General features: G+C 34.5%; 3 protein-coding genes across 3 annotated transcripts; 2 read left to right on the plus strand and 1 right to left on the minus strand.

The window, feature by feature from the left end:
* The first annotated feature begins 895 nt into the window (after positions 1-895).
* On the plus strand, positions 896-2017 carry LOC126683019 (agamous-like MADS-box protein AGL62). The gene has a single exon (XM_050378837.2). The coding sequence runs from the start codon at positions 1106-1108 to the stop codon at positions 1781-1783; it is 678 nt and encodes a 225-aa protein (XP_050234794.1). The 5' UTR covers positions 896-1105; the 3' UTR covers positions 1784-2017.
* Positions 2018-3307: 1290 nt separating this feature from the next.
* Positions 3308-4387, minus strand: LOC126682314 (FCS-Like Zinc finger 17-like). Its single transcript, XM_050377955.1, has 2 exons — positions 4034-4387; positions 3308-3941 (listed from the first exon to the last, which is right to left on the minus strand). The coding sequence occupies exons 1-2, from the start codon at positions 4285-4287 to the stop codon at positions 3707-3709; spliced, it is 489 nt and encodes a 162-aa protein (XP_050233912.1). The 5' UTR covers positions 4288-4387; the 3' UTR covers positions 3308-3706.
* A 1553-nt stretch (positions 4388-5940) lies between these two features.
* LOC126681346 (protein MAIN-LIKE 1-like) lies at positions 5941-8871 on the plus strand. Its single transcript, XM_050376891.2, has 5 exons — positions 5941-6034; positions 6869-7199; positions 7287-7706; positions 7802-8346; positions 8440-8871. The coding sequence occupies exons 1-5, from the start codon at positions 5996-5998 to the stop codon at positions 8869-8871; spliced, it is 1767 nt and encodes a 588-aa protein (XP_050232848.2). The 5' UTR covers positions 5941-5995.
* Positions 8872-9419: the final 548 nt, after the last annotated feature.

Here is a 9419-nt window from a genome sequence, read left to right on the forward strand (position 1 = left end):
CACCTAACCTAAACTAACCTAAATTAATCCTAAGAAACTAATATCTGCCGCAACCTTCACAGATCTCTCATATATCTTCCTTGCTGCAATTTTTTTTTCCGGCCATCATCACAACAACTATACTCGAACCCGCTTTCACCTCTATCACTGACAGAGGGGGAGGCATGGAAGTATCATAATTCTCTCTAATATTTCAGAATTGTTAAAATTAGCACCAATTTTTTTTTTTACAATTTAACCCCTCTAATTTTTAAGGTTGCCTACTTCATATATTATATATTGCAATTTGGCCCTCCTATGTTAAAATCCTAGCTCCGTCACTGATTTCTGTCAAGTCTTTCGCACGCGCCACCGTCCCCAATAAAACTTAAAATAAATTTTAAATATACTGATACGGTTTGCATTTGTTGCAACATTGATAAGTACCCATTAATTGGATACTATGTGAGCAATTTTAATCTTGAACACCAAATGTGTGTTCATCGAATGCGTTTTTGTTTAATTGCCTGTTTTTGTCGGCTATCAATTTTTTTAAGGAAAATTACATAAAGCTAACGATTTAGCTAAAAGTAAAAGGTAAAAACTTAAAAGGTCTAATTTTGTGCTGTAACTTTTTTTTTGTTTTCCATATCGTAACTGGATAAAGTCCACATAACAATTTATTCTCTCGTGAGATTCAAATTATTCAGATTTATTTAATTTTTCATCAATTTTATTTTTCTCATATGAAATGGACAAATTAGTTTTAGAGAATCTTTAACTCCAAGAAAAATAACTTTTAAAGAATCTTTAACTGGTAAAAAAAGAAAGGCAAAATTAAAATCTTTTACCAAGATTTTCTTTCAAATAATTGCAATCATTTTTTTTGTCTATGTTCCCTCTCCACAATTTTAGCCACTCTTATACTTTCCTTCCATAATCAGGACTAACAATGCAAAAATCTGATTCCTTCCTTTTTAACTAATACCCCAAAAAATTCTTGATTAGAATTATCCCAGCCTTTGGATCTTCATAATCAACGGTACCAAATATTCACAATACCTTTCTATAAATATTCATCAATTCTTGCCCTAATTCTCTTGCATAACAGTTCTTAACCTCAACAATGGACTCAACTCAAACACCAACGAACCAAACACCGCAGCGAAAAACAAGCAGAGGCCGACAAAAGATCGAAATCAAGAAAGTCGAAAAAGAAAACAGCCGTTACGTTACTTTTTCCAAACGCAAGAACGGAATTTTCAAGAAAGCCACCGAACTTTCTACCCTAACCGGTGCCGAAGTAGCCGTTCTACTATTTTCCGAGCACGGGAAAATATTTTCTTGCGGAAATCCCGACGTGGATACGGTTCTTGATCGATATCTCGCCGAGTTTAAAGACGGGAATGATATTAATATTGACGAATCTTGTTTACTTGAACAACATGGTGTTGTTACTCAGGCTACGGTGGAAGAACATGAATTCAAGCGATCACTTGATCGCTTGGAAGAGGTTCAAAGAGTTGCAAAGTCGATTATGATCGGGAATAATAATGATGATAATAATGAGGAATTTTGGTGGGACGATCCGATTGATAATATGAATAAAGATGAGCTTGAAGGGTTTAAATCATCGTTGGAGGAGTTGAAAAAGAATGTAGTTGCGAGGACCGATGTGATGGCGGCGGATAATGCGGCGAGTGAGTCGAGGATTATCAGCCATTTTATTGATCAGAACGGAGGTTGGAGTAGTGATTTCTTTAATTCTAATATTAATGGAGTTGGGAGCGGAATGTTCATGTGAAAAGTATGTAATTAGGTCTTAATGATCATGACTATAGTTAGAATTAAGGGTTTAATTTCTTGCTAGTTGGTATTCTAATTACTAGAGTAGAAATTTTGTTAGGCCTTTTGATTATAATAGAGAATGAGAATCGAATCTTGAACTCTCATATTGAATTTTGGGATACATACATAGGTCGAATTATAACGTCCTTACCACTAGTTTATGATGTGCGGAAACTTTTGTTGAACTTGAATTAACAGATGGATTCAGTTTATTTAACTGAGTGTTAAGCTAGTTTATTTAATTAATTGTCGTGTTTGGAAATCTCATAGTTTTATGCAGATTCAGTCTACCACGTCATCCGTGAACTAGGCTATCACATTAATTATGACACGTCATTAAAATAATAGTACTATCATAATTTTTTTTATTTTTTTTACACATTTGGGATAATAATATTACGATAGTACCACTATTTTATTATTCTTCTCATTAGTAGAAATCGACTACTAGAGTCTCTGATTCAACAATATATCAGTAGTACACTTTTTTTAGAAAAGCCTCAACCAGACCACACAGCATAGTTGTGGTAAAATAATTGGCAGGTATATATATATATATATTTTTGTGATAAGAAATCAAATCAAAAAAAATCAAAAGATTAATTCCAATTCCTTTTATTTTATTTCATTTCAGTTTTCATTAATTTTCCTTGTTAGATTTCATCATATGATTGTGAAAGTGCATGCAGTTTTCATTAAATGCAATTAACAATATTAAGGCTCCCAATATGAAACATACATCCTTAGGTCTAAATAGATTTACCAAAGGTGGTTCGACGGTCTAAATTTGAGGGAAACAACTTATAGTGCCATCGGACTATCTTCAAATCGATATCTAAAAACTCTAAAAATAAATGTATTTATCTACTAACAAATATATTTCGTTTGTTAAATATATTATAATTTTAAAATTTTGTTAGTTTGATCCATTATATTTTCGAGTGTCGTCGTATATATTCATATTTAATATGTAGTTTGCCTGACATAATATTGTATATGCCAATTAGAATAAGTTTTTCACACATTAGCTACATATATATTATTGCGTCATATCAATTTTAAAGAGTACTTGTGAGTATATTTGGTAAAAAATTAAAAAATAATAAACTCAATTGTTAAAATTTTAAAATTATAATATATTTGACTGACAAACTATAATTATGGATAGACAAATTCATATTTCTAAACTTTTATACCCAACCTGGATCAACTTGAATTCGCTTAACATTGTTTTTTTTGTTGGCACAAAGAAAAATAAAAATATCTTAACTTGACTAGTTGATTCCACTAAAAAAATTGCAAACTAGCTAACTATAATGTCAAAACAAAGATACAAAATTATGGAAGCAAAATATCTTTTGGGTAGGCCATTAAAGATTGTCACTGCTGTTCTCCAACTAAGACACTACTCACTCTCCAGTCTCCATGACAAGATACTTATCTTATTAAATGAAAATAAACAAAAATACAAAACAGAAAATTAGATCAAATATCTTCTCTTTATCTTGTCATTTATAGCAAAATAAAATATCCCCACTAGTCAATTTCCTTTGTGGTTTGCATTATCTCATACAATTTCTGTCTGTAGTACCAGTCAGAAAAGGAACTAACTAAGCAAATTAAAGAAAATTAATAACATAGGTTATATGTATTTTTAACAAGGATTCACTTCTCCAAACCGAAGTTTGAGATCACTGTTAAATTAGGAATATGAACTGCCCGCAATCCCACATATCTGATAAATTCAAGCTATACTGGCCAGCAACTTAGTCTTAACCATTCCACATTTTAGAAAAGGAGCAGCCGGAATTTGAATCAGCAACCACTAGAGTACCAAACCCGTGTGGGCAATAATGTAAGTTATATTTATTAATTATAACTATGAAACTATTGCCCAATGATTTTGATGATGATCATGAGCAACTACTGGGTTATGTCTTCGGACAAGATCTTCGAGGAGTAGCCGAGTTTCATTTCTGCCAGCAGAATTAGTGCAGTGCCCACTAGAATTATAAGATTTTCTCATTTTCTTGACTGATTCCTCTAATTCTCTCATTTCATCCAATGCAATTTGCCTATTTCTGCACTCTATGCTGCAATATCCTTCATCACCTCTGCAAAATTAATACAAAATTAAGTTAGTTAATTAAGTTTGTGTTTTACATCAAAGAAATGAAAAATATAGTATCAAAGGGATAATTATTACCTATACATGTAGATATCTTTGTCTGGACTCAGAATCTTGTTACACAAGTAACAAGTTTTGAGATAGCAAGATTTAATCCCGGGTTGATGATGCTGATGATTTGGTTTTCTAATTGAAGATTTTATGACAATATTTGATTTTGGGTTTGATTGTGATGATATTTCCATAAGTGTTTGCAACCCAACAAGACCCATTTTTGAAGCTTGAGATCTTATAATAAGCAGCTCAAAAGGATTCTTGAATTTTGCTAACATTTGCAGAAGAAATAAGAAGGAGAACAAAGAAAATGTAAGAGAAGAGAAGATTAGTGAAGAGATATTAAATTATGGAGTGTTGAGTAGTGGGATATATATTGGCCACTAGGGGTGAGCATGGTTCGGTTCGGTTTAGTTTGGTTTAGTAAACTCTAAAACCAAACCATATTTTAAAAGTAAATATAAAAAGCAAATCACGCCAAATATTTATGTAAAATTTCGGTTCGGTTAACCAAACTTTAGCATCGGTTTCGGTTCGGTTTGGTTTGGTTTGGTTAATATAAATTTAGATAAAAATTATATATAATTATACGTAATAATTAAAATTATACGTAATAAGTTTTACTTATATGTGTGTATTAGTTAATATGTTTTATTTTCATATATATATCTATACACACATATTATATTTATATATAAATATTTCAATAAATAAATTTTATATTTATTTATACATATATAAATATTAATAAAAATAATATTATTGTAAACTTTGGTTTTTTGGTCGGTTCGGTTAACCACTAGTTAAAACCAAACCAAAACCAAAAACCATACTTTTTTATAATTTGAAACCAAATCAATCCATTTTAACTATTTTAACCAAACCAAAATTAATTTCGAATTGGTTTAGATCGGATTAATAGTTTGGTTCGGTTTTTGCTCACCCCTATTGGCCACATAGAGCAATAAGTTTGGAGGATATCCCAAGGTTTTATTTGGCAATATGTGTTGTTTTTAGTGCTACTCACATGCTACAACTTTGGCTTCTAATACTAATAAATATATTCCTTATGTTATTTTTAATTTTTCATTTAGATGAATACATATATTTTTATAATTTTTATTTTCGACAAAAAAAGAAGAAAACAAAAATTCTTATATGTTTTTTAGACAATTTTAATATTTATTTTTAAATCTATTTTTTTGTATTGAACTATCTATTAAATATGTAGCTTGATCGTACAAAGCAAACCTCATGCCTTTAAAATTATATATTTCATGAAATAAATTAAAATATTAATTAATTAATAATTTCATAAATAGTGTTATTTTAATTTTTAAAGAGTTAAAATATAAAAATATTGTTTTATATTAAATTTTTTATTTAGATGGATAATTAAAAGGAAGAAGAGAGTATTACTTTATCCCTTTCAATATAAAATGAATGTTATTTATTTTCAATTCAGAATTTATTTAATTTTATCTCATGTCATTTTATGTAATTGCATTCTATTTAAAATTATTAGATCTACTGTGTGATGAAACTTGAAAGTTTATATAATATGAAAAAATATTACACTCCTTTCATTTGATACTCCATAAACATAACCACGTGGAACATCTGATAAGATAAAACTTGGTGGAAAAGTTCCAGCCTTAATTTCGTTTGTTTATGACCCACAAATGATAATTATAGTAATTTATTTCTTTTGACCTTTTTGTATTGTCCAATATGAGAAACGTGTAAATTATGAAAGAGCTGACTGTACTGTTACACTTTCACCTGCTTCAATAACAAAATTGACTGCTCACAAATGTTAAAATTTGTGGACTATTATTTACCGCCCCAAATAACCACCCACCGCCCCAATTTTGACCAAACTACCCCTAATCCTTTTTCAACTCAAAAAACAAAAAACTCATCCTCTCAACTTTCTCTCAAACCAAAATCCATTACAAAATCTCAAGCAATAATCGAAGCCGATTTATGTCGGAATTGGCGAAAGATAAAAGACGGGGACCTCCGGTAAGTAATTTAATTTAAGTTTTTAATTTTTTTAATTTTTTTTTTACGGAAACCGGTCATCGTCCGGCGTTGGCGATGACCGGGTGGACCATCGCCGGCCGAAGGCGATGGTCTGCTGGACCATCGCCGGGCGATGGCGATGGTCCAGCAGACCATCGCCGTCGCCAGGCGATGGTCCAGCAGACCATCGCCATCGCCAGGCGATGGCGCATCGGCATCGCCTGATGGCGATGGTCTGCTGGACCATCGCCTGGCGACGGCGATGGTCTGCTGGACCATCGCCTGGCGACGGCCAGGCCGTCGCCGGCGATGGTGCAGGCCGTCGCCGGCGATGGCCAGGACCCGCCGGCGATGGCCAGGACCCGCCGGCGATGGCCAGGACCCGCCGGCGACAGCCTGGCCGCCGCCTCCGTCCGAGGGCCGTAAACCGATTTAAATTTTTTTTATATATATTTTTTAATTTAAAAAATTAAAATTAATGGATTTAATAAATAATAAAATAACCTAAAAATAATTGAAAAATACAATTAAATTTTATTAGTTATAGGTGTAATTAAATTAAATTTTATTAGTTATAGGTGTAGTTAAATTAAATTTTAGTAGTATAATTTTAGGTTGTATAATATAATTTTTTATTTAATTAAATTTTATTATATAGATTAAATTTAATTTTGATAGTGATATTATTTTAGATTTTAAGAAATAATCTTTAATTTTACGGACTAAATAAATTTAGATATTTACAATTTAGAATTTTATTAATATATTTTTATTTGCTTAAGTTTAATAGTATAATTTAATTAATATTATTGATTGTAAAATTGATAATTGCAGAAAGAAGGACCCGGTAATGGTGGCAGGGGAAAGAGTAAGCCTATTATAGCTGAATCTGATTTTGAGGAGTCGGGACAACGAAATGTTCGAAAGCGTGGTGTGAGTGCCTCAGTCCGACGACACAAGAAGGGGACTCCTGCTATTGAGGGAGCTAGTGAGACGCCAGTCGATGATCAGATACATGATGATCGGATGGAGGATGATGACATGGAAGACCGTCGGATAGACGATGCTGATTTTGAGACTTCTGAGGACGAGAGTTTAGGACCAATCGTGAACATTCGACGGAAAAAGGGGAAAGATGGACGGTTTATTGCTGAAACGTCATCAGGTAAATAAAATTTAATTATTTCATTAATTTAATAATAATAGTTAAAAGATATTAAATTTATGTTAATTGTTGTAATTGTAATTTCAGTGACGAGTAGAAGAGCCAGGACTGAAATACCTGCTTGGACTGTTAGTGATCCAGTGCCAGGTGGACCTGAGGACGGGAGTATTATTCCCAGTTTCCTTGGACATGTCGCTTATGGAATATGGACAGGGAAGGAGGAGCGAGGCACTCTGAAGTGTCAGAGTAGACATGCAGTTTGTAAGAGGCTGTCAGCATGGCATCATGACGCCTCAGACGAGGTCAAACACCTGATAGCCGAGAGTGGTTTGGGGCATCTCCCTGATATTATGTTCAGTCACTTGGATATTCCGCTCCTTTCTGCATTTGTGGAGCGATGGCAGCCTGATACTAACTCTTTTCACCTGCCATTCGGGGAGATGACCATTACACTGCATGACGTGTGGATTATTCTCCGTATTCCTGTGGACGGGAAAGTGGTTTCAGGTAAATTTTACTATATTTTTGTTTAAATTACATATTCATTTTAATAATTTTTTTTGTATTCCTTAAAATAATACATGACTGCAATATGTTTTCAGATAAGCCCGGGAAACAGTTGTTGCTTGCCTCCTGTGTAGAGATTTTAGGGATCTCTATGAATGACTTGTTAGCTAATTCGACGAAGCATTATGAAAATGGAGGGGTTCTGATTGAGTCCATTTTTAGGAATTGTGGACGGGGTTTGAGTGCTGAGGTTGAGGCAATAGCGTGGATGTGGCTGACGCTAGGTTGCACTCTTTTCGTCGATAAGACTGGCCACCGGGTTAAACCAGCCTGTCTTTGGGAGGTTAGGGATGGAGTCGCAGACGCGAAGGATTATTCTTGGGGTTCTGCTACACTGGCCTATTTATTTCGTCAGTTAGGAATCGCCTCCAGAGGCGACTGTCACGGTTTGTCTGGGTGTCTGACACTTCTCCAGGCTTGGATATACGAGTATTTTCCATGTTTCAGACCCCAGCGAGATAGGCTGATTACAGAGATTGGCACTCCTCGAGCACTCAGTTGGAGTGTATCCGGGACAGAGTGCACAGAGATCCGGCTTCAGTCATTGCGTGCCCGCATAGACAGTTTGACTGCCGACGAGGTACGTTGAATGTAATTGTATAGTTCAATTTTCTATATTTAGTTGAATTAAATTAACATGTTATTTTTTAATAATTTTATATATTTTGGGCAGGTGTCGTGGCTTCCCTTTGGTGGTGGCCCTGCTGCAGTCCTTCAGCGGACTGCTTACATGGGTTGGATAGTGTACAGGGACATTGTTGAGCCGTACATGTCCGCCAGATTTGTACGTCAGCTGGGGTATGTGCAGAGCATACCGTCGCCTATTCTTCGGCCGGAAAAGGCCGTTAGGGCGTGGAATTCAAAGTTGTACAATGTGGAGATGGCTCAGATTGGTGCGGTCGACGGGTGGCAGGGTTTTCCTATGACTTGCATGCTTCCTTTGACGTTGCTCGAGCCAGCCACTGTTCTTGCTGGAGCTTGCCATCCCGCGTACTTGGAGTGGTACGCACGATTTTCCCACCCGCAGGTCCTTAGCTCTGACGTTACAGCTTCACGAGGCCGTCCTTCTCGCTCCAACATTGATTATGTAAGTCTTATATTATAACTAATAGAATTTAATTGATCTCTAACTAATAAAAATTAATTAATTTAAAGACATTTAATTATTTATTTCATTAATTAAATTTTTTATTTATTTATTTAAATTAAAAAAAAAAAGAAAAATATTGTCCCTCAGGGACGGAATCGTCCCTGAGGGACCCATACGCATGGGCCATCGCCATCTTTGGGCGATGGCCCATATGGTCCATCGTCCACAGTGGGCGATGGACCATATGGTCCATCGCCCACAGATGGCGATGGACCATGCGGCCATGGGCCATCGTTGGGCGATGGCCCATATGGTCCATCGCCATCTGTCGGCGATGGACCATTTAAAAATATTTAAAAAAAATTAAAAAAAATTTAAACGAACGTAAAATAGATAAAATACCTCGGCAAATCCGGATACGCTAGTTTCGGATGGTGGATATTCGTTTCCGGACGAATTACGAGCGTTATCCGTCATTTTAATCGAAATAGTAAATGCGGATTACTATCATTTGAGAGAACAAATTTTTTTTTTTGGTTCAGAATTTTTTTTTTTTTTACAAT

Source organism: Mercurialis annua, linkage group LG5 (genome assembly GCF_937616625.2).
Source record: "Mercurialis annua linkage group LG5, ddMerAnnu1.2, whole genome shotgun sequence".
NCBI lineage: Eukaryota > Viridiplantae > Streptophyta > Magnoliopsida > Malpighiales > Euphorbiaceae > Mercurialis > Mercurialis annua.